Here is a 24424-nt window from a genome sequence, read left to right on the forward strand (position 1 = left end):
CCTTCTTGGTCAAATAGCCCTTACACAGCCTGGAGGTGTGTTTTGGCTCATTGTCCCGTTGAAAAAGAAATGATAATCCCATTAAGCGCAAACCAGATGGTATGGCGTATCGCTGCAGAATGCTGTGGTATCCATGCTGGTTAAGTGTGCCTTGAATTCTAAATAAATCACAGACACATTTACATCACACCTCCTCCATGCTTCTCGGTGGGAACCACACATGCAGAGATCATCCGTTCACCTACTCTGCGTCTCACAAAGACACGTGGTTTGAACCAAAAATCTAAAATTTGGACTCAGAACAAAGGACAGATTTCAACCGGTCTAATGTCCATTGCTCGTGTTTTTTTGCCCAAGCAAGTCTCTTCTTCTTATTGGTGTCCTTTAGTAGTGGTTTCTTTGCAGCAATTCGACCATGAAGGCCTGATTCACGTAGTCTCCTCTGAACAGTTGATGTTGAGATGTGTTACTTGAACTATTTGGGCTGCAATCTGAGGTGCAGTTAATTGCCGATTTCTGAGGCTGGTAACTCTAATGAACTTTTCCTCTGCAGCAGAGGTAACTCTGGGTCTTCCTTTCCTGTGGCGGTCCTCATGAGTGCCAGTTTCATCATAGCGCTTGATGGTTTCTGCGACTGCAATTCAACAAACTTTCAAAGTTCTTGACATTTTTGTGATTGACTGACCATGTCTTAAAGTAATGATGGACTGTCATATCTCTTTGCTTATTTGAGCTGTTCTTGCCATAATATGGACTTGGTCTTTTACCAAATAGAGCTATCTTCTGTATACCAACCCTACCTTGTCACAACACAACTGATTGGCTCAAACACATTAAGGAAAGAAATCCCACAAATTAACTTTTAACAATGCACACCTGTTAATTGAAATGCATTATAGGTGACTACCTCATGAAGCTTGTTGAGAGAATGCCAAGATTGTGCAAAGCTGTCATCAAGGCAAAGGGTGGCTACTTTGAAGAATCTAAAATCTAAAATATATTTTGATATTTTTAACACTTTTCTTTGTTACTACATGATTCCATATGTGTTATTTCATAGTTTTGATGTCTTAACTATTATTCTACAATGTAGAAAATAGTAAAAATAAAGAAAAACCCTTGAATGAGTAGGTGTCCAAACTTTTGACTGGTACTGTATGTCCCTGGAATTATATTGAAAATAGATATCTAATAGATGGAAGTTGCCTAATGGGTAACACTTTATTATGATAGTCTGTAGAGCATCTACAGATGGACTATCTACAGACTATCAACAACATTTCAACTAACTATCTACTAACCCTTGCCCTAACCCTAACCTTAACCCTCATCCTAACCCTAAACCTAACCCTTAACCCACCCCTAACTCTAACCTTAACCCTTAAACGTATTCTAAACCTTACCCTAACCGTAACTTTAGCAAGGAGTTGCTTATCAACAGATAGTTTGTTGATAGTATGACCATCTGTACATTATCTACAGATGGACTATCCAAATAAAGTGTGACCGCTTAATGCACCATTGAGACATACATAATACCTTATACACATTATACATACAGCATTTCTCAATATCTACATGTGATTTGACAATATCTTATCATGGCAATTGACTATTTTGGTTGTTTCGATCAAAGCTATTTGATGAGATCACCTAAGAACTACCGTGTCACCTTTCAACCTTAATTATTTGGAATGCATCAGTAGTTGCACAGCGTCGACGGAAAACATCCCATGCTTGAAATTCTACATGTATCAAAGACTAATACCTTACTCACTTATACCAATCTGCATGACACACAAATGTAAACAAAAGTCTTACACAGAAAAATCTAAAGATTCATACTGTACATTTAACATGCAACTTTGCATTAACAGAATTGTACATTTAAGAACAACGTTTGTGCAGGCAACACATCCAACAAGAGCAATGCTGTTAGCCAAATAAGTGTAGGTGAATGAAATATACTGTACATTAGTTTGTAGAAAGAACGGCCAACACAATTGACTTTCATGACATATTTACATTGTGTCCCCCAATTACAGCATGAAGACAGACCCTTCCATCTCGAGACTGCCATTATGAGTCTATGACTCGTCATAGAGCTCTTCACTTTCCTCCAAAGTAGTCTATGAGGTTGGCTCTGCTGAAACGCAACAGTAGGGTAGTACAGTTGAGAGGTGTCATGCAAATTATTGACATTGTTCATAAATATATCACAAGTTTAGTCCTAGTTGAACATCCATGTTTTAAACATAAATGGATAATGATTGTTGGGAGTACAGTTCAAGGAGCACTGAAGTATTGGTCAGTTGTGGAAGTTCCTCTGATAAGTTCGGCCTCAGCGCATTCTTTATCGACAACTGAGTGAGATGCTGTCCAACACATGAAGAGAATGAGTTGGCATATGTGTTTACATTCTCAAATCACTCTCAAATCATTGCTACAATGCACTTCCAAAGTTAATCATTATCAAGAATACACTGTAAAAAAAAACACATTGTTTTTACGGTAACTTACTGGCAGACAGTTTTCCTTTACTTTAGTCACCTGCTCTGTCACCAAACATATTTGCATCCCAATTCTACAAAAATATATATTACATAGCCAAGTAAACTCTCAAACCAGATATTAACCACTGAATGAAGAGTTGCATTTTTCAAAGAAGAGTTTTTATTCTACCTGTTATCCCACTCTTTCAGCAAAAGGGACCTATTCCACGTATGCATCTCATATGAAATACAATTGTACATTTTATTATCATGGGCATAGTATACGCCTGTAACAAGTCATACAAAATGTTCACATTTTACCTTTATGTATTAGATGGTGCAGTGACGTTAGAGGAGTTATACATCAATGTTCAAACCTCTAACAAAGAGAAGACAATGGAGCCGTCAGATGGCTGGACACAAGTGTAATGCTGCAGCAATGTTGTGAAAGTGTTACCACCCAGACCTGTCACATAACCCAACAGTACTCCCAAGGGTGGACAGGTAGATGGACAGGGTTTGATATAGCAGTAACATTACAGGGATGTTATGAAAATGTTTACAACCCTGACAGCCACCAGGTCCCTTATCAGGGGACAGGTGGATGAATTGGGGTGGTGGATGTTGCAGTAACATTACTGGGTGGTTGTAAATGCGTTTTGATAACCCAGAGCGGTCACACGATGGAGCCCTTTGCGGAGGAGAGGTGGATGGAGTGGATGCGGGTGGCTAGAGTTTTCTCCAGGTCATGGAGAACGTCGGAGATGGGGCTGGGGCAGGGTCCGGGGCTCACTGTAGCAGGCATCTCGTACAGCAGTTGTTTGAAAGCCTCCACCTCAATCAGCAGCACCATGTTCTTCAGGAAGTAGCCTTCGATAAAGGCCGCCAGCTCACTGGCACAGAGGAACTAAACAGGGCATAAGGATACAGTCAAAACCTTAACTCACTCTGTCACAATGCACTCTCTGTCACTGATGGTTTTTTTTTTTATGTCTGATACATACACATTGTATCATGCATGGTTATCTTTGCATACTTATGTTATATCCTCTTTTACTGTACACTCTTAGAAAAAAGGGTTTCAAAATCTTTGCGGAGGGATAGGGTTCTACCAAGAACCATTTTCATCTGAAGAATCCTTTTTGGAAGAAAATGATTCTTTGTAAGGCAAAGAATTCTACCTAGAACATCTTTCATCCTAAGAACTGTTTTTGGAAGAAAGGGTCCTCTGATGATTATTGGAAGGCAAGAAGGGTTCTATATAGAGCTCTTCTGGATCTGAATAAGCTTTTTATTGCTAATGTTTTTCTTTCCTTTAAGTAGTAAGCATTAGTATTTACCTCAGTGTTTAAACTTGAACTTCAGGAGTTTAAAATAATCTGATGAGTTAGATGTGAGAATGTTTTAAATTGAACTTATATGGGAGTATACAAAACATTAAGGACACCTTCTCTTTCCATGACATAGACTAGTGATGTCACTTGTTAAATCCACTTCAAATCAGTGTAGATGAAGGGGAGGAGAAAGGTTAAAGAATGTTTTTTAAGCCTTGAGACATGAATTGTGTATATGTGCCATTCAGAGGGTGAATGTGCAGGACAAAATATTTAAGTGCCTTTGAACGGGGTATGCTAGTAGGTTCCAGGCACACCTGTTTGAGTGTCGTTTTTACTCTGTATGGCGTGAAACACAAAAAACCACGCCCATCATTCTCATATTTCCCAGCATGCTCTATTGCAGGGTGATTTTCATAATAGTTTTTTTTCAATATCTATGTTTTTGCATGTACATTGATTGGTTGATTAATCTTATGCTACACAAAAGACAAATAACATACATTTTTCTAAACTAATCCAATCTTTTAGTAGCTGGACTTATTGCACCCGTTACTGAGATGGTTGTTTCAATTTAAATGATATAGGTCATCCCGTTAATTCATTGTACCACTTTTGATGATTTGCTGTATTTCTTCCATCCAGAGGAAGCAGGCCCTTTGTGTCACTTGACGAGGGACATGATCTGTGACATGCTTTGCTCTCTGGAGCAGGGCACCTTTGAAAGGAATGATTACTGTGGTGGCGTTGAGGTGGATCTACTGAAATTGAAATGTCCCTGTGTCTGTGAAGCCGGCCGTTTGGTGCGACGAAGACCTGGTGGCGACAGTGGTGAAACTGAGACGACGTTGACTTTTCTTTTGAGTTTTGAAGCAGAGTCTTTACCTGATAAAGTCATGTTAGGATATGTAAGTTATCCCGTGAGAGCTTTTGTGCAGAACCCACTAAGGTGTGTCAGATGCCAAGCTTTATTGCAGCAGTGTGTAGGAGGGAGTTTCCGAGATGTGAGAAGTGTGCAGGAGGGCATGGGACAAAGGAATGTGTGTGTCAATTGTGGGGGTGCCCATGTTGCTGGGGATCAGAAGTGTCTGGTGTGAGAGAGACAGGTTGAGATTGCCAGGGTCAGAGTAGAACAGAAGGTGTCATATGCTGAGGCAGTAAAGAGAGTAGAGGATGATGGGTCAAGGGTGAGTAGTAGGCCTAGGACAATACAGAGTGATACGAATGTGTGCTTCAGTAAGGTTGGCTTCTTAGCATTCATTGCCATGGTTACCAACTGTACTGCAGAAATGGAATGTAAATCACTGAAAATAGATGTTGTGGTGGCAGCTGCAGAGAAGTACTTGGTTGTACAAGGTTTTACTGCAGAAGAGTGGTGTGTTGAACGAGTCCCAGTCCTCCCAGGCCGTTGGCCTGGTGTAAGATCAGTTAGGGTCAAAGTAGTGGAATGGGGTGGTGATATTTATTTTTATGAAAAAAGTTGTACATAGGTGTAGGGTTAGTTGTTTGTGCAATTCTTTACTTTTAGGAACAGGAATAATTAAGAGAATTGAATGTAGGTAGGCTGTGACTGGCCTCACACTTCAATAAAGTAGGTGGCGGTGTATGCACCTTAAAGTTGGATGCGATCCACTAACCCAATTCCAAAGAAGAAGAAGAAGAAGAAGAAGAATGTATTGTACCTACCCTGACAGTCATTCTGAATGCAGGTTGTGGGTAATGAAAAGTTCCAATTGGAATTACACACCAATTTGCAACCGGCATAATGTGACTTGAAGGCCTGATGTGGCCTGTAGACCTAGAGTTTCCTAACACAACTGTGTAAGAATATATAACTAGGACCTCAAAGAAAGGCCTTATGATGTACAGTATGTAATATACTGTTATGAAGAGTTACATTTTAAAGGCTAATAAGGCTGGTTGAAACCTTCATAGAGGGTTCTAGGAAGAAACCTTAGAGGATAAAAGGGTTCTAGGCAGAACCCTTCATAGAGGGTTCTATTTAGAACCCTATGCAAAGGGTTCTACCTTGCACCAAAAAGGGTACCCTAAGGGGACAAACCGAAGAACACTTTATGGTTCTACTTAGCACCTTTTTTTCTAAGGGTGTAGCTTCATGTGTTACAAATGTGGTCAAATACATTGGCACCCTTGCATTTTAAAATGTGCAATGGAGCAGAATGTTCTGTTTTCTCTTTTCAAAACTGGTTCAATGGCTATTTTTACCCTGTAGGCACCTGCAACTTATCACAGGTTAGATCAATTACCAGTAAACAAGAATCACTTGCCTCCAACCACATTCATTTGGACATTTATGACTTTGAAGTGAAAAATCTCAATTTCAGTATAGATTTTTTTTCTTGGTCCTGTGCAGTTTAAAAACAAACAAATACACATGTGAACACTAAATGTTTTTTCAATTTCAACTCATTTTAGAAAACATTTTGAACCACGTTTGGCTTGTTCCCATTGCCTTTCACCTTAACATGTTTGTAGATGTCCACACAGGTTTCCATGGCAATGTTCTTGGAGCAGATGATCTCACAGTGTCGCTGAAGGGCCTCTAGTTGAAAGAATTTTGCTGCAGACAGGAGCTGTGGAAGAGAGGGAAAAGAGAACAGAAACACACACAGTGAGAAGTAGGTTGGACTCTCTGGGTAATGAAATGAGGATGCCATTGGCGATGCCTCTTTAGGTACTTCTTTAAACCTTCATTCTTCAGTATTTTGAATTTGGCACAGGTCTTAGGGCTTCCTGCTTATGCCTGACGTACGATGGATTGATTGACATACACTACATGACCAAAAGTATGTGGACACCTGCTCGTCGAACATCTCATTCCAAAATCATTGGCATTAATATGGAGTTGGTTCCCCATTTGCTGCTATAACAGCTTCCACTCTTCTGAGAAGGCTTTCCACTAGATGTTGGGACATTGCTGCGGGGACTTGCTTCCATTCAGCCACAAGAGCATTAGTAAGGTCGGGCACTGATGTTCGGCGATTAAGCCTGGCTCCTAGTCGGCATTCCAATTCATCCCAAAGGTGTTTGATGGGTTTGAGGTCAGGGCTCTGTGCAGGCATTCTTCCACACCAATCTCGACAAACCATTTCTGTATGGACCTCGCTTTGTGCACAGGGGCAAAGCCATGCTGAAACAGGAAAGGACCTTCCCCAAACTGTTGCCTCAAAGTTGGAAGCGCATAATCGTCTAGAATGCCATTGTATTTCCCTTCACTGGAACTAAGGCCTCCTCCACCAAACTTTACAGTTGGCACTATGCATTGGGGCAGGTAGCGTTCTCCTTGCATCAGGCAAACCCAGATATACACCACTCCAGCCGATGCTTGGCATTGTGCATGGTGATCTTAGGCTTGTGTGCGGCTGCTCGTCCATGGAAACCCATTTCATGAAGTTCCCGAAGAACTGTTCTTGTGCTGACGTTGCTTCCAGAGGTAGTATGGCAACCGAGGACAGATTATTTTTATGTGCTACGCACTTCAGCAGTCCCGTTCTGTGAGCTTGTGTGGCCTACTACTATGCGGCTGATCCGTTGTTGCTCCTAGACATTTCCACTTCACAATATCAGCACGGGGCATCCTATGACGGTGCCACGTTGAAAGTCACTGAGATCTTCAGTAACGCCATTCTACTGCCAATGTTTGTCAATGGAGATTGCATGGCTGTGTGCTCAATTTTATACACCTGTCAGCAACGAGTGTGGCTGAAATAGCCAAATCCACTAATTTGAAGGGGTGTCCACATACTTTTGTATATATATAGTGTATTTTCACCAAGCAAACATGAGCTTATAAAACACATTTCTTGAGGTAATACATGCAAAACAAAATGTAATTTTATAATTTACACGCATAGATAATAATCATGGCACAGTATGTACAGTATGTATGATTTAACGTACCTGCTCTGCCAGTGAAAATTGTAATTGCTTGAGAATTATTGTATGTAAGTATGGATGCATTGTCATTGAAATAAAATATATTTTAAAAATTTTAATTCTTACCTCCATAATCTCAGTATTCCTGATGTGCAAGGACTCAGTGCCTCCACAATACAGGTACTGCATGACCAACTGTAACAGGAAAATGTTGTTATGACTCAGCCCTCTCAACACAATAGGAACAGCCAAAATGAATTACTGGTACTGGTAGGGTAGGGTATACTGTACCTGTTTTGCCATAACAAGAGAGTACTTAAAGAGTACTATTTAATGATTACTGACTTATATACAGTATGTCACACTATAGCATGTCAAAAATCTAGAAAGCTCAGGAGTTTAAAAAAAAATGTTTTGGGTGCTTGAGTAGAGGGTAGTAATCCGCTCTCGATAATGAGCATGACTGCCCCCCTTTGGAGGTTTAAGGTACTATATTGTTGTGGTGCAAATTTACATTTACATTTTAGTCATTTAGCAGACGCTCTTATCCAGAGCGACTTACAGTTAGTGAATACATATATCTTTTTTTATACTGGCCCCCCGTGGGAATCGAACCCACAACCCTGGCATTGCAAACGCCATGCTCTATCAACGCTACATCCCTGCCGGCCATTCCCTCCCCTACCCTGGACGAATTGTGCGCCGCCCCATTGGTCTCCCGGTTGCGGCCGGCTACAGCAGAGCCTGGATTCGAACCAGGATCTCTAGTGGCACAGTTAGCCTTAGACCACTGCGCCACTCAGGAGTTTACAAATCCCAGTTGAACTATTAACACATTACTATTAACCCATTTACTGGAACCTAGTTACAGTAGTACATACAGTAGACTACCTGGAATATGTTGTACTTGACATGACTGATCTCAATGCAGGTGTTCTCTGCTGCCGGTCTGTTTTGGAGCAGGGATTTAAACCTGGATGAAATAATTAAAGAAAGGTGGGGAAGACAGGGTGTCAGAAAACAAAAGGAGCATGTCGTAGTTTGCATTAGTGACATGTGACTAGTGGTGTAGTGGAGGGTAAACACCTTCTTTTATTTTGCAGAAAAATGCATTGATAGTATACTTTACTTTACTCACTGCCAATGGCGATCAGCGTTTACCCACCAAATTTTGTTCACCACTACCTCACTGCATGTGACATGTCTTTGTCACTCTTATGAACAGATATAACCTAACATGCACGGGGGGGAAAACAAAATAATTGATTTATAACCACCTCTGACATTTCTTTGTTCGAAAAAATAGTTTGGGGCATTCTAATTGTTCAAGCATTCTTTTTCTCTATTTTTTTTATAAAATGTTTCATTGTTCAATTCCAACATCCAAGTATTTCACAGATTATCATGTTCAAGCGTAATTTTTTATCAATGACTCAATTTCTTAGCTTTCCGTGGCTCACCTGGCAGAAGCAGTAAATAACAGGACTTTATGTGCATAGAAAGGTTTTCCTTCCACCAGGAACGTTACATCAGACATCTCCTTGTTGTTGAGGAAGTGGGGGTCTGAAAGAAGTGAATGATAATTACTATATTTATCCACTTCTAACACTGTGTTATATTTATCTCTATTGTCACTTAGTTTGTGTTTAATAAAGAAAATGTAGAGACATTGTGAAATAAACTTGACTTGTGTATTCAGCCATCTTGATTACTTGTCCACTTTGACCTGCATGTGACCTTTTGTAAATGACTCAAAATGGCATAGGCTGGACAGATATGCTAGCTGGATACTTAAATGGCATCCCATGTAATATCCCGTAGAGAGAATTCTAAACGTAAGCATTGCTGACTAAGCATCTCTATGACCACAAAGCTTTACTGGATTGAAGCCTCCTGTATTCATATGAATCTGACAGAGGGTACGGTAATATCAGCTACTGAGCTACTCAGCTATAGCATGCAGCTTTGGTAGCAACCTAATGAAGCTATTTAGCAAACTGTTATCAAATGGAATAATTCCGCCCATCTCATTACTGTTCCAAAAGGCATCTTAATTCTTCATCGTCAAAGCAAGCTTTCATTTATTTATGACACCCCCAGGGCCTTCATAAGTGCAATTGTGAAATGCTGACAGCTATTAACAACGCTGAACATATTAGATCAAGGGCTAGGAATTAGAACACATCAACACCAGCCCATCAATAATTCAAAATCTTTTTGCGCTCACATTTGCACTCTAGATGGTGCTAGAGACACACACACAAAGTTGTGAAATACAACTTCAACTGCTAACATATAGCAGAACATTCCTTTTCAATCTCTAGTTTTCAAGCTTCCATTTCATACTACACTGTTGATGATGAAGATAAGTTATTATTGCAATTTATCCTCCATCCCATCACATTTAAGTACATTTCAGAGGCACCACAAACACAAAGAGGGAGGCAAGTAACGGCTGCTTCTGCTGCCTCTCTGAACATGCATGGCATGGGTGCAAACTGATTCAACCAAGGACCAACACATTTCTTGCTCACCGAGTCGCGAGGTCTGCTTCCTCTTGATTTCAGTGAGCTTGGGGATAGGGAAGGGCCCATAGCACTGGGTGAAAATCACAGACAGCTGCTGGCTGATCACCTCATTCTGCAGGCCAGGCAAAGTAGGAGATAAGAGGACATCAATGGAAATGGGAAACGTATGGAGAAAAAGCCATTTACTTATTGCTGTAAGAAGAGGGATTACACAAGGGCCATAGAGGTGAATGTTTTGCAATTCATGGATGAATATAATGATACAGATTGAATAATACATTTTATTGCTTAAGAGCTTTTACTAAAACTCAAAGCTGCTAAATACAGTTGAAGTCGGAAGTTTACATACACCTTAGCCAAATACATGTAAACTCAGTTTTTCACAATTCCTGACATTTAATCCTAGTAAAAATTCCCTGTTGTAGGTCAGTTACGATCACCACTTTATGTTAAGAATGTGAAATGTCAGAATAATAGTAGAGAGAATGATTTATTTCAGCTTTTTATTTCTTTCATGACATTCCCAGTGGGTCAGAAGTTTACATACACTCAATTAGTATTTGGTAGCATTGCCTTTAAATTGTTTAACTTGGGTCAAACGTTTCAGGTAGCCTTCCACAAGCTTCCCACAATAAGTTGGGTGAATTTTGGCACATTCCTCCTGACAGAGCTGGTGTAACTGAGTCAGGTTTGTAGGCCTCCTTGCTCGCACACACTTTTTCAGTTCTGCCCACACATTTTCTATAGGATTGAGGTCAGGGGCTTTGAGATGGCCACTCCAATACCTTGACTTTGTAATCCTTACACCATTTTGCTACAACTTTGGAAATTTGCTTGGGGTCATTGTCCATTTGGAAGACCCATTTGCGACCAAGCTTTAACTTCCTGACTGATGTCTTGAGATGTTGCTTCAATATATCCACATCATTTTCCTTCCTCATGATGCCATCTATTTTGTGAAGTGCATCAGTCCCTCCTGCAGCAAAGCACCCCCACAGCATGATGCTACCACCCCCGTGCTTCACGTTTGGGATGGTGTTCTTCGGCTTGCAAGCAACCCCCTTTTTCCTCCAAACATAACGATGGTCATTATGGCCAAACAGTTCTATTTTTGTTTCATCAGACCAGAGGACATTTCTCCAAAAAGTACAATCTTTGTGCAGTTGCAAACCGTAGTCTGGCTTTTTAATGGCGGTTTTGGAGCAGTGGCTTCTTCCTTGCTGAGCGGCCTTTCAGGTTATGTCGATATAGGACTGTGGACTGTGGACATAGATACATTTGTACCTGTTTCCTCCAGCATCCTCTCAAGGTCCTTTGATGTTGTCGCACCAAAGTACGTTAATCTCTAGGAGACAGAACGCGTTTCTTTCCTGAGCGGTATGACGGCTGTGTGGTCCCATGGTGTTTATACTTGCGTACTATTGTTTGTACAGATGAACGTGGTACCTTCAGGCGTTTGGAAATTGCTCCCAAGGATGAACCAGACTTGTGGAGGTCTACCATTTTTTTTCTGAGGTCTTGGCTGATTTCTTTTGATTTTCCCATGATATCAAGCAAAGAGGCACTGAGTTTGAAGGTAGGCCTTGAAATACATCCACAGGTACACCTCCACTTGACTCAAATGATGTCAATTAGCCTATCAGAAGCTTCTAAAGCCATGACATCATTTTCTGGAATTTTTCAAGCTGTTTAAAGGCACAGTCAACTTAGTGTATGTAAACATCTGACCCACTGGAATTGTGATACAGTGAATTATAAGTGAAATAATCTGTCTGTAAACAATTGTTGGAAAAATTACTTGTGTAATGCACAAAGTAGATGTCCTAACCGACTTGCCAAAACTATAGTTTGTTAACAAGAAATTTGTGGAGTGGTTGAAAAAATAGTTTTAATGACTCCAACCTAAGTGTATGTAAACTTCCGACTTCAACTGTACATGGGAAGAAAATATATCAAAAAAGTACATCATACCAAGATGCATATTAAGAAAAGTCAGAAAGTACATGATTGACACAGACTTGCATCAGGACAAGATATTAATTTTTAACAGCACAAAAACTAAAACCACTAGCTGGCAATGTACAGTAAAAAGCAAGTGATTGGTAAGAAAAACAAGAAATGTTAATAAAAACATGTGCCATGAAAGGAGGTAGGGCCCTGAGTTTTTCCTGGCCACGTGACCTACAGGAAAACTCTGAGACTGCACAGAACTACCTGGAATTTTCCTGGTCATATGGGCTCACAACAGAACATGTTTTAAAAACATTTTGGAAACTACAAATGAAAATGAGCGTTTCCTATTGGAAAAGTCCAGGTACTCCTTCCCTGTTTCAGTCCGTTTTCTTCTGTTTGGTCCCTAGTGAACATGACAATGGTGGCCTTAAATTGGGGAGGACACACAATCACATCACCTTGCTGGCGTGGAGGATCTGGAACATAAGTGGCAGTCCGTGGGTGATGAGCTCCTCAGTGTACTCCTCCTCTTGGATGCAACTGAAGTCCTTTAGCAGACCCTGGATCAGTGGACGCCGGTGCTGCAGGAAACAGGTGCGCAGAGACTCCAGCCAAGTGTGCAGAGTCCATGGGACACCTGAGAAGACCAGTGGCAGTGAATAAATAACAAAAAAGTAAATACTGTAGCTGCTAGCTACTACACTAGCAAGAAAAGCAATTAGCTAAAACATGACTGAAGCACTGACCATGTCTTCCTCACTCTATAATTTTACATGTACATTTTAGTCATTTAGCAGACGTTCTTATCCAGAGCGACTTACAGTTAGTAAGTGCATACATTTTCATACTGTTGATGGATGAGCATAAAGTTCAGCTGTTGCTGTCTGTGATGGATATGGGGTGATTGTGCAGTTTTAGCATTGGCCCTCGGTTGTGGATATATTTGGTGGTCTTGTACAGTCCATGGACCCACCTAATCAGTGAATGTCTACTATACTGTATGATGGCAGTGCACTAGCATTAATGTTCGTATCTATGGTGCATGCTTGGAATGGTCACTGTTCCAGGTGGCTGATATCTATGGTGGTTGTGAGGAGTTTTCTCTGTGAGATGATTTGATGGGTGATGATTGCCGTGCGCAGCATGAACACAGCTCCCAGCGGTGGGCGTCTACAGTGAGGCATGTCTGCGTAATGCCGCGTTCACGTGCTAGTCGGAACTAGGAAACTATACATTTTCCGACTTGCTAACTGGTTGAAAGCAGCTCACGTATAACTACAATCAGTTAGCATATCGGAAATTTCAGAGTTTCCTAGTTATGACTACCACGTGAATGCGGCATCAGACCTGGGTCAAATCCATACATCAAATACTTTCAAATAATAATATAATAAATAATATGCCATTTAGCAGACGCTTTTATCCAAAGCGACTTACAGTCATGCGTGCATACATTTTTGTGTATGGGTGGTCCCGGGGTTTGAATCCACTACCTTGGCGTTACAAGCGCCGTGCTCTACCAGCACTTGATGTACACCTGATTAAGGTTCCATTCACTCCATTGTACCAAACCAGTCTAGTGCACTTGAAGTTTTTGAAAGTATTTGACCTACAGTATGTGTTTGGCGCAGGGTGGTGTGTATGTTAACTCTGACCTAAGCTGCGGATGTCTATGGTGATGTCCACATGGCCGTGTTCAGTGCTATGGTACATGGCCTCTCTCAGGGCCCTCAGTTTGGCCTTTCCTGTTCGTTGGAGTGTTCTGATGGTCTGGGGCGGTTTCTTCTCACCGGGCTCCGAGCTCTCGGCCAGGATCTCCTTCAGAGAGAGGACATCACCCTTTTCTTTCTCTGCATGGGACAGAAGCTTCCGGAACACGTTCCTAAAAGGAAGAGGTTTGTAATGTCGGATTTAGTTAAACATAAAAAGTATAACTCACACGCCTAACGTACTACCAGATGCATGGAGAAAAACAGTAAGCTGAGTAGAAAAGAAACCACAGCACACTGGTGATCTTTATGCTCCACATATTTAATGGATCTCTTCACCAATGTTTCGGTCTCAATAGAACTTAATCAGGTACACTCCAGTTTGTTGGAGTTTATTTTCTAGGCTGAGGCTGCGCAACCGGATCAAACGGCCCGTTCCGCCCCTGTCCCACCCTCATCCCGCACTCCAGGGCACCAGAGCTAAACAAACGTATCACATTCTGCACGTCTTAGCTGTCAAACATCATGCAAACACAGGTCAAGTGATCACTACATTATAAACCAAGCTACCTTGGGCATGGAAATGTCAACATTCTCTTCATGTTCAGTCACAAATTATATACTGTAGACTTAATGAGAAGTTTTAAAACATCCTAAAATGAGTTACAATCCCGTTTATTTTTTAAATATTTATTAAATTATTTTTTAGGGTGTAGATCAGCTTTAATATTGCAGATAGATTGTAACTTCCATCAATGTAATTGTCTGCATCACTTCCAATCCCCCATATGTTTTTTCCCGCAAATATACAGTTGAAGTCGGAAGTTTACATACACTTAGGTTTGAGTCATTAAAACTCGTTTTTCAACCACTCCACAAATTTCTTGTTAACAAACTATAGTTTTGGCAAGTTGGTTAGGACATCTCTTTTGTGCATGACACAAGTAATTTTTCCAACAATTGTTTACAGACAGATTATTTCACTTATAATTCACTGTCTCACAATTCCAGTGGGTCAGAAGTTTACATACACTAAATTGACTGTGCCTTTAAACAGCTTGAAAAATTCCAGAAAATGATGTCATGGCTTTAGAAGCTTCTGATAGGCTAATTGACATCATTTGAGTCAATTGGTGGTGTACCTGTGGATGTATCGCAAGGCCTACCTTCAAACGTAGTGCCTCTTTGCTTGACATCATGGGAAAATCAAAAGAAATCAGCCAAGACCTCAGAAAAAAATGGTAGACCTCCACAAGTCTGGTTCAACATTGGGAGCAATTTCCAAATGCCTGAAGGTACCACGTTCATCTGTACAAACAATAGTACGCAAGTATAAACACCATGGGACCACGCAGCCGTCATACCGCTCAGGAAGGAGACGCGTTCTGTCTCCTAGAGATGAACGTACTTTGGTGCGAAAAGTGCAAATCAATCCCAGAACAACATCAAAGGACCTTATGAAGATGCTGGAGGAAACAGGTACAAACGTATCTATATCCATAGTAAAACGAGTCCTATATCGACATAATCTGAAAGGCCGCTAAGCAATAAAGAAGCCACTGCTCCAAAACCGCCATTAAAAAGCCAGACTACGATTTGCAACTGCACATGGGGACAAATATTGCACTTTTTGGAGAAATTTCCTCTGGTCTGATGAAACAAAAATATAACTGTTTGTCCATAATGACCATCATTATGTTTGGAGGAAAAAGGGGGTTGCTTGCAAGCCGAAGAACACCATCCCAACCGTGAAGCACGGGGGTGGCAGCATCATTATATTTGACATTTTAGTCATTTAGCAGACGCTCTTATCCAGAGTGACTTACAGTTAGTGAGTGCATACATTTTTCATACTGCCCCCCCGTGGGAAACAATTCCACAACCCTGGCGTTGCAAGCACCATGCTCTACCAACTGAGCTACAGGGGACATCATGCTGTCGGGGTGCTTTGCTGCAGGAGGGACTGGTGCACTTCACAAAATAGATTGCATCATGAGGAAGGAAAATTATGTGGATATATTGAAGCAACATCTCAAGACATCAGCCAGGAAGTTTAAGATTGGTCGCAAATGGGTCTTCCAAATGGACAATGACCCCAAGCATACTTCCAAAGTTGTGGCAAAATGGCTTAAGGACAACAAAGTCAAGGTATTGGAGTGGCCATCACAAAGCCCTGACCTCAATCCTATGGAACATTTGTGGGCAGAACTGAAAAAGCGTGTGCGAGCAAGGAGGCCTATAAACCTGACTCAGTTACACCAGCTCTGTCAGGAGGAATGGGCCAATCACCCAATTTATTGTGGGAAGCTTGTGGAAGGCTACCCGAAACGTTTAACCCAAGTTAAACAATTTAAAGGCAATGCTACCAAATACTAATTGAGCGTATGTAAACTTCTGACCCACTGGGCATGTCATGAAATAATTAAAAGCTGAAATAAATCATTCTCTCTACTATTGTTCTGACATTTCACATTCTTAAAATAAAGTGGTGATCCTAACTGACCTAAGACAGGGAATTTTTACTAGGATTAAATGTCAGGAATTGTGAAAAACTGAGTTTAAATGTATTTGGCTAAGGTGTATGTAAACTTCCGACTTCAACTCTACATACATATACACATTACATACATATAAATACATATACAGTGCCCTCCACTATTATTGGCACCCCTGTTTAAGATGTGGTCGAGGACTTCCAAAAATTCTCATTTTTTTTAAAACAACATAGAACCCAAATGCAAAAAAGATAAAAATCCAACCTTTTATTTAAGTACATTACTTTGGTGGTAAAAAAAAAAATCACACATTTAGAAAAAAAAAACTTGAAATCATGTGTCCCACAATTATTGGCACCCCTAACAATTCCGCTGAAAATTTTAATTGATTTTTTTTAAATATATTTTTCTGTAGTTGCTAAAGTTGGTCAGGGTATCTAGGAACTTTTAATTTGTAATTCATGACTTCCTGTTTCCCTGGGGTATAAATATGACGTGACACAGAGGCCTAATTCTCTTACCCATTTGTCAACATGGCAAAGACAAGAGAACACACCATTCAAGTAAGGCAGATTTGTGTCGACCTTCATAAGTCAGGCAATGGCTACAAGAAAATAGCCACTCGCCTTAACTTGCCCGTATCTACAGTCAGAGGAATCATTAAGAAGTTTAAAACAACTGGAACAGTGACAAACAAGGTTTGAAGAGGTCCCAAGTTTATCTTGCCACAACGCACAGTGAGGAGGATGGTAAGAGAAGTAAAAAAAAGTCCTAAGCTCACTGTCACAGAATTGCATCAAAGAGTGGCATCTTGGGGTCACAAAGTCTCCAAAACAACCATCAGACTCTCTCTACATGCCAACAAGCTGTTTGGGAGGCATGCAAGGAAAAAGCCTTTTCTCACTAATACTCACAAACGTAAACGTCTGGAGTTTGCTAAGCGGCACTGGGACTTCAACTGGGATCGTGTGCTTTGGTCAGATGAGACTAAGATTGAGCTTTTTGGCAACAAACACTCTAAGTGGGTCTGGCGTAAAACAAATGATGTGTATGCCGAAAAGCACCTCATGCCCACCGTGAAGTATGGTGGAGGATCTGTGATGCTGTGGGCCTGTTTCTCTTCCAAAGGCCCTGGGAACCTTGTTAGGGTGCATGGCATTATGAACGCCTTGAACTACCAGGACATTTTAAATAAAAACTGATGGCCTCTGCCAGAAAGCTGAAGATGGGTCGTCATTGGGTCTTTCAGCAGGATAATGATCCAAAACATGTGGCAAAATCTACACAAAAATGGTTCAGCAGTCACAAACTCAAGGTCCTCCCATGGCCATCTCAGTCCCCAGACCTCAACCCAATCGAAAACCTGTGGGGCGAGCTAAAGAGGAGAGTGCATAAGAGAGGACCCAGGACACTGGATGATCTAGAAAGATTGTGCAAAGAAGAATGGTCAAAGATCCCTCTCTCTGTGTTCTCCAATCTTGTGAAATGTTATAGGAGGAGATTAAGTGCTGTCTTGTTGGCAAAAGGGGGTTGTACAAAGTATTAACATCAGGGGTGCCAATAATTGTGGGACACATGATTTCAAGTTATTTTTTTCCTAAATGTGTGATTTTTTTTTTACCCCAAAGTAATGTACTTAAATAAAAGGTTGGATTTTTCTCTTTTTTTGCATTTGGGTTCTATGTTGTTTAAAAAAAAAGGAGAATTTTTGGAAGTCCTCGACCACATCTTAAACAGGGGTGCCAATAATTGTGGAGGGCACTGTATATACATATATATCTCCTTTTTTAAAATGTATTTTCCTTAATTACTTTCCAACCCCACCACCCCTCCCTTAATTGGTGAACAACAACGCTTAGGCCTCTACTTCCAGCTTATCCATACTATATACATTTTATGGACACTGTCAATTTTCAATAATTCTATTTTGTTCGTTTTTACTCCTGAACTTCCTCTACCCTCAACCTCTCCGATCATTTTCATGATGTCCATCTGTTTTGCTTCTATATGCCATTTCTTTCAAACTGTGCTCTTTCACAAAAGTTCTCAACCTGTAACCTATATACTTATTATGGACACAGTATGTTTTACATTTGTTATTTTGTTGTTATTAGTTGTTATTTGTCCCAACCTTCAGCTCCATTCAACCCCTCCCATCTATCTCTTAACACTATCCATATTGGATTTCTATTTGCCATATATTTTTCAAAAGCACTGTGATGTTTCACAAAAGTTCTGAACCCTTCTATTCTCATTGTTTCTGCAGATTTTAAATTGAAAATAAACATTTTTGCTAAAAGTATTATTATATTATTGATCGATCGATTGACTATGACTTTTCAGATCACCTAGTAGAGCTATCAGCAGGGTTAGCTCCAGGTAAATATTGCAATCCTTCAGCCATTCCTGGACCTGTGACCAAAAACAAGCTACAAATGGACAGTACCAAAACAAATGATCTAATGATGCTGTCTCTTCGCAGCAAAATCTGCAGAGCTGGGAAGATTGTATCCCACATATAAATAACATTCTAATGGTACAATCCTGTTTTAGATGTAAGGTCGGTATGTATGGCCTGTACACTCTTAGAAAAAAAGGTTTCAAAAAGAGTTATTTGCAGAGGGACAAAAAAACATTTTTGTAAGACAAGGGTTCTTTGTAAGACAAAGAGTTCTACCTAGAACCTTTTTCATCCTAAGAACCGCTTTTGGAAGAAATTGTTATTTGATGATTGTTTGGAAGGCAAGAAGGATTCTTTGGAAGGCAAGAAGGGTTCTACATAGAACCCTTCTAAACCCGGGTGGACACTACACGACTTTCAAAGTTGAAACGACTGTCTTTCCTGTAGTTTTTCGTCTTGCCAATATAGCGGTGCACACACTAAATGGTCTGTCACAGACAGAATGTCACACACTACAAGATTCTTCACTTGGTTATGAGGATTCTCGATACCACGCTGTCGCACGAAAACGTAACATGAGTTTGTCACAAGCCGGACAGTGGCAAAACAAAGATGGAGCTTGACAGCGAACAGCAGCTGGAAACACAAGAAGAAGACGCCGAATTTGGGTGAAGCCGTGGTTGGGGAGACGAGGACAGTTTGGGTTGTTTGTTCTGCAGAGAGAGTTGGAGGTAAATAATGCCCAATCAACACAGCTAGCTAGTCTACTAATTTATGTTTTTCATACAGTGCATGTAGTATGTCCTAATATCACTCACATAACCAATAAAAAGTAAAGGACCAAAATCCATGACATTATTTGGCTTGCCATGTTATGGGCCCATTCTATAGAATAAAAAAAATGAAATGTTGTTATTGTGTTGTTGTTATGCTGTAGCACCAACACAAATTCCTATAAATTATTGTTGCATGGCAATATAATTATCTGATTCAGGATATTTAGCTCTAATAGCGCTACATTGTGCTCTGCCTTCACCTATACACCTATAAATCTTTGTTCCAGCTCCCACTTGGCTTTGGTGATAGCAATCGTGTGTACTGTGTCCTCAAAGACCTCCTCAACAAAAAACAAACAAACAAAAACAAAACTACCAAAGGTATGGTTAACTGATTAGCATGCATGAACATTTTCCGTTTCCTATTATGTTCCCTCTGTGTTGTTAAGTGCTCAATTCAAGGCGAAGAGTGGGCAATTGGGGCACACACATTTTAATTTAACTATTTATATGGCCCATTTTAAGAGTTTCAATGACCATGACATTAAAGCCTTTAGCTAACTACATACTTTACAAAGTTATTAAAATGCCTGAAAGTTTCCTATTTGACAGGCTGTTCTTTTGCATGGCATAAAGTAGTCAAAATAAAATAGAAAGCAACCTAGTTATCAAGCTATTTTGCTCACCTGGTTGTTGAAGAGCAGTGGCAATGTCTCTCCAGCTCTCTCTCTTTTTTCAGTCCGGTTGTGGTAAAACTCAGAAGAGACATCGAAAAGGCACTCATGATCTTGCCAAAGTTCCAATAGCCTCCATTCCATCGCTTGTGTCGACATAACTCCCAGCTCTTTTCTTTGAAGCCATGTTTTTTTTTGTTATTGTTTTAATGTTACGCTAGCTACAGTGGGGAAAAAAAGTATTTAGTCAGCCACCAATTGTGCAAGTTCTCCCACTTAAAAAGCTGAGGGAGGCCTGTAATTTTCCTCATAGGTACACGTCAACTATGACAGACAAAATGAGAAGAATTTTTCCAGAAAATCACATTGTAGGATTTTTTATGAATTTATTTGCAAATTATGGTGGAAAATAAGTATTTGGTTAATAACAAAAGTTTCTCAATACTTTGCTATATAACCTTTGTTGACAATGACACAGGTCAAACGTTTTCTGTAAGTCTTCACAAGGTTTTCACACACTGTTGCTGGTATTTTGGCCCATTCCTCCATGCAGATCTCCTCTAGAGCAGTGATGTTTTGGGGCTGTCGCTGGGTAACACGGACTTTCAACTCCCTCCAAAGATTTTCTATGGGGTTGAGATCTGGAGACTGGCTAGGCCACTCCAGGACCTTGAAATGCTTTTTACGAAGCCACTCCTTCGTTGCCCGGGCGGTGTGTTTGGGATCATTGTCATGCTGAAAGACCCAGCCATGTTTCATCTTCAATGCCCTTGCTGAAGGAAGGAGGTTTTCACTCAAAATCTCCCGATACCTGGCCCCATTCATTCTTTCCTTTACACGGATCAGTCGTCCTGGTCCCTTTGCAGAAAAACAGCCCCCAAGCATGATGTTTCCACCCCCATGCTTCACAGTAGGTATGGTGTTCTTTGGATGCAACTCAGCATTCTTTGTCCTCCAAACACGACGAGTTGAGTTTTTACCAAAAAGTTCTATTTTGGTTTCATCTGACCATATGACATTCTCCCAATCCTCTTCTGGATCATCCAAATGTACTCTAGCAAACTTCAGATGGGCCTGGACATTTACTGGCTTAAGCAGGGGGACACGTCTGGCACTGCAGGATTTGAGTCCCTGGCGGCGTAGTGTGTTACTGATGGTAGGCTTTGTTACTTTGGTCCCAGCTCTCTGCAGGTCATTCACTAGGTCCCCCTGTGTGGTTCTGGGATTTTTGCTCACCGTTCTTGTGATCATTTTGACCCCACGGGGTGAGATCTTGCGTGGAGCCCCAGATCGAGGGAGATTATCAGTGGTCTTGTATGTCTTCCATTTCCTAATAATTGCTCCCACAGTTGATCTCTTCAAACCAAGCTGCTTACCTATTGCAGATTCAGTCTTCCCAGCCTGGTGCAGGTCTACAATTTTGTTTCTGGTGTCCTTTGACAGCTCTTTGGTCTTGGCCATAGTGGAGTTTGGAGTTTGACTGTTTGAGGTTGTGGACTGGTGTCTTTTATACTGATAACAAGTTCAAACAGGTGCCATTAATACAGGTAATGAGTGGAGGACAGAGGAGCCTCTTAAAAAACAGGTCTGTGAGAGCCAGAAATCTTGCTTGTTTGTAGGTGACCAAATACCTATTTTCCACCATAATTTGCAAATAAATTCATAACAAATCCAACAATGTGATTTTCTGGAGAAAGAAAATCTCAATTTGTCTGTCATAGTTGACGTGTACCTATGATGAAAATTACAGGCCTCTCTCATATTTTTAAGTGGGAGAACTTGCACAATTTGTGGCTGACTAAATACTTTTTTCCCCCACTGTAGCTTCCACCTCTTCCGTCTGGTTTTGTCACGAGCACTCATTAGCTATTGCTGATCACCATTCTCAAAACTTGTCATTGCACATCACCCACTACAAGAGCATTGCAGATGTGCCGATAAAATTAAACACGTTTGAAAATATCGGGATGTGTGGGACTGCTTAATTATTATTATTATTTTTAAACATTTTATTGAAGACTGATTTTACCAGGTAAGTTGACTGAGAACAAATTCTCATTTACAGCAACGACCTGGGGAATAGTTACAGGGGAGAGGAGGGGGGGATGAATGAGCCAATTGACAGGATCAGTAGCCTTCAGATTGCGTCTCTGAAACACTCACATTAAATTAGTGTTGGTGGAGGCTGCAAGCCCAAGTAGGCAGATTGGTGTGAGAATGTTTTTCACTATACCTATATGGGAATATTTGTGCATGTATCTGGTATTCCCATAATCATTTTACATACAGTGGGGGAAAAAAGTATTTAGTCAGCCACCAATTGTGCAAGTTCTCCCACTTAAAAAGATGAGAGAGGCCTGTAATTTTCATCATAGGTACACGTCAACTATGACAGACAAATTGAGAATTTTTTTTCCAGAAAATCACATTGTAGGATTTTTAATGAATTTATTTGCAAATTATGGTGGAAAAAAAGTATTTGGTCACCTACAAACAAGCAAGATTTCTGGCTCTCACAGACCTGTAACTTCTTCTTTAAGAGGCTCCTCTGTCCTCCACTCGTTACCTGTATTAATGGCACCTGTTTGAACTTGTTATCAGTATAAAAGACACCTGTCCACAACCTCAAACAGTCACACTCCAAACTCCACTATGGCCAAGACCAAAGAGCTGTCAAAGGACACCAGAAACAAAATTGTAGACCTGCACCAGGCTGGGAAGACTGAATCTGCAATAGGTAAGCAGCTTTGTTTGAAGAAATCAACTGTGGGAGCAATTATTAGGATAGGATATGGAAGACATACAAGACCACTGATAATCTCCCTCGATCTGGGGCTCCACGCAAGATCTCACCCCGTGGGGTCAAAATGATCACAAGAACGATGAGCACAAATCCCAGAACCACACGGGGGGACCTAGTGAATGACCTGCAGAGAACTGGGACCAAAGTAACAAAGCCTACCATCAGTAACACACTACGCCGCCAGGGACTCAAATCCTGCAGTGCCAGATGTGTCCCCCTGCTTAAGCCAGTACATGTCCAGGCCCGTCTGAAGTTTGCTAGAGTGCATTTGGATGATCCAGAAGAGGATTGGGAGAATGTCATATGGTCAGATGAAACCAAAATAGAACTTTTTGGTAAAAACTCAATTCGTTGTGTTTGGAGGACAAAGAATGCTGAGTTGCATCCAAAGAGCACCATACCTACTGTGAAGCATGGGGGTGGAAACATCATGCTTTGGGGCTGTTTTTCTGCAAAGGGACCAGGACGACTGATCCGTGTAAAGGAAAGAATGAATGGGGCCAGGTATCGTGAGAGTGAAAACCTCCTTCCATCAGCAAGGGCATTGAAGATGAAACATGGCTGGGTCTTTCAGCATGACAATGATCCCAAACACACCGCCCGGGCAACGAAGGAGTGGCTTCGTAAGAAGCATTTCAAGGTCCTGGAGTGGCTTAGCCAGTCTCCAGATCTCAACCCCATAGAAAATATTTGGAGGGAGTTGAAAGTCCGTGTTGCCCAGCGACAGCCCCAAAACATCACTGCTCTAGAGGAGATCTGCATGGAGGAATGGGCCAAAATACCAGCAACAGTGTGTGAAAACCTTGTGAAGACTTACAGAAAACATTTGACCTGTGTCCTTGCCAACAAAGGGTATATAACAAAGTATTGAGGAACTTTTGTTATTGACCAAATACTTATTTTCCACCATAATTTGCAAATAAATACATTACAATTCCTACAATGTGATTTTCTGGATTTTTTTTTCTCATTTTGTCTGTCATAGTTGACGTGTACCTATGATGAAAATTACAGGCCTCTCTCATCTTTTTAAGTGGGAGAACTTGCACAATTGGTGGCTGACTAAATACTTTTTTCCCCCACTGTATACAGTTGTCATGACTTGCTCTAATGGGCTGAGGATCAAAGATGCCGGCTAGGCAAAGGTTTGAACACCCCCTTTCCTGGGGGCCAGTTTTATGACCGGTCGTAAATTCCTTGCAGAAACTTTATTTTTCGTGCCATGCAGTATTGGGAGAGGGAATTTCCCTGTGAGACAAAGGACGACTTCCCGCCAAGACTCCAACATCCAAAAGTGGATAAAAAAAACAATATTCCTACTTAAAAGAATGTGGGAAATGCTCGGTGGGGACTTAAAGATCA

The 24424-nt window shown here is 40.9% G+C and overlaps 1 protein-coding gene across 1 annotated transcript in view; it reads right to left on the reverse strand.

Moving 5' to 3' along the window:
- Nucleotides 1-1834: 1834 nt before the first annotated feature.
- LOC311146884 (ankyrin repeat and BTB/POZ domain-containing protein 3-A-like) overlaps nucleotides 1835-24424 on the reverse strand; it is a 294967-nt gene continuing 272377 nt past the window's right edge. The window contains exons 9-16 of the mRNA XM_084183500.1: nucleotides 13860-14086; nucleotides 12663-12841; nucleotides 10258-10363; nucleotides 9184-9286; nucleotides 8615-8696; nucleotides 7850-7918; nucleotides 6307-6420; nucleotides 1835-3399 (exon numbers count right to left, since the gene is read on the reverse strand). Coding sequence (XP_084039626.1) covers nucleotides 3169-3399; nucleotides 6307-6420; nucleotides 7850-7918; nucleotides 8615-8696; nucleotides 9184-9286; nucleotides 10258-10363; nucleotides 12663-12841; nucleotides 13860-14086 — 1111 coding nt within the window. The 3' untranslated portion in view covers nucleotides 1835-3168. The remainder of the gene's footprint in view (nucleotides 3400-6306; nucleotides 6421-7849; nucleotides 7919-8614; nucleotides 8697-9183; nucleotides 9287-10257; nucleotides 10364-12662; nucleotides 12842-13859; nucleotides 14087-24424) is intronic.

The sequence above is a fragment of the Coregonus lavaretus genome (genome assembly GCF_964263955.1).
Source record: "Coregonus lavaretus genome assembly, chromosome: 19".
Classification (NCBI taxonomy): domain Eukaryota; kingdom Metazoa; phylum Chordata; class Actinopteri; order Salmoniformes; family Salmonidae; genus Coregonus; species Coregonus lavaretus.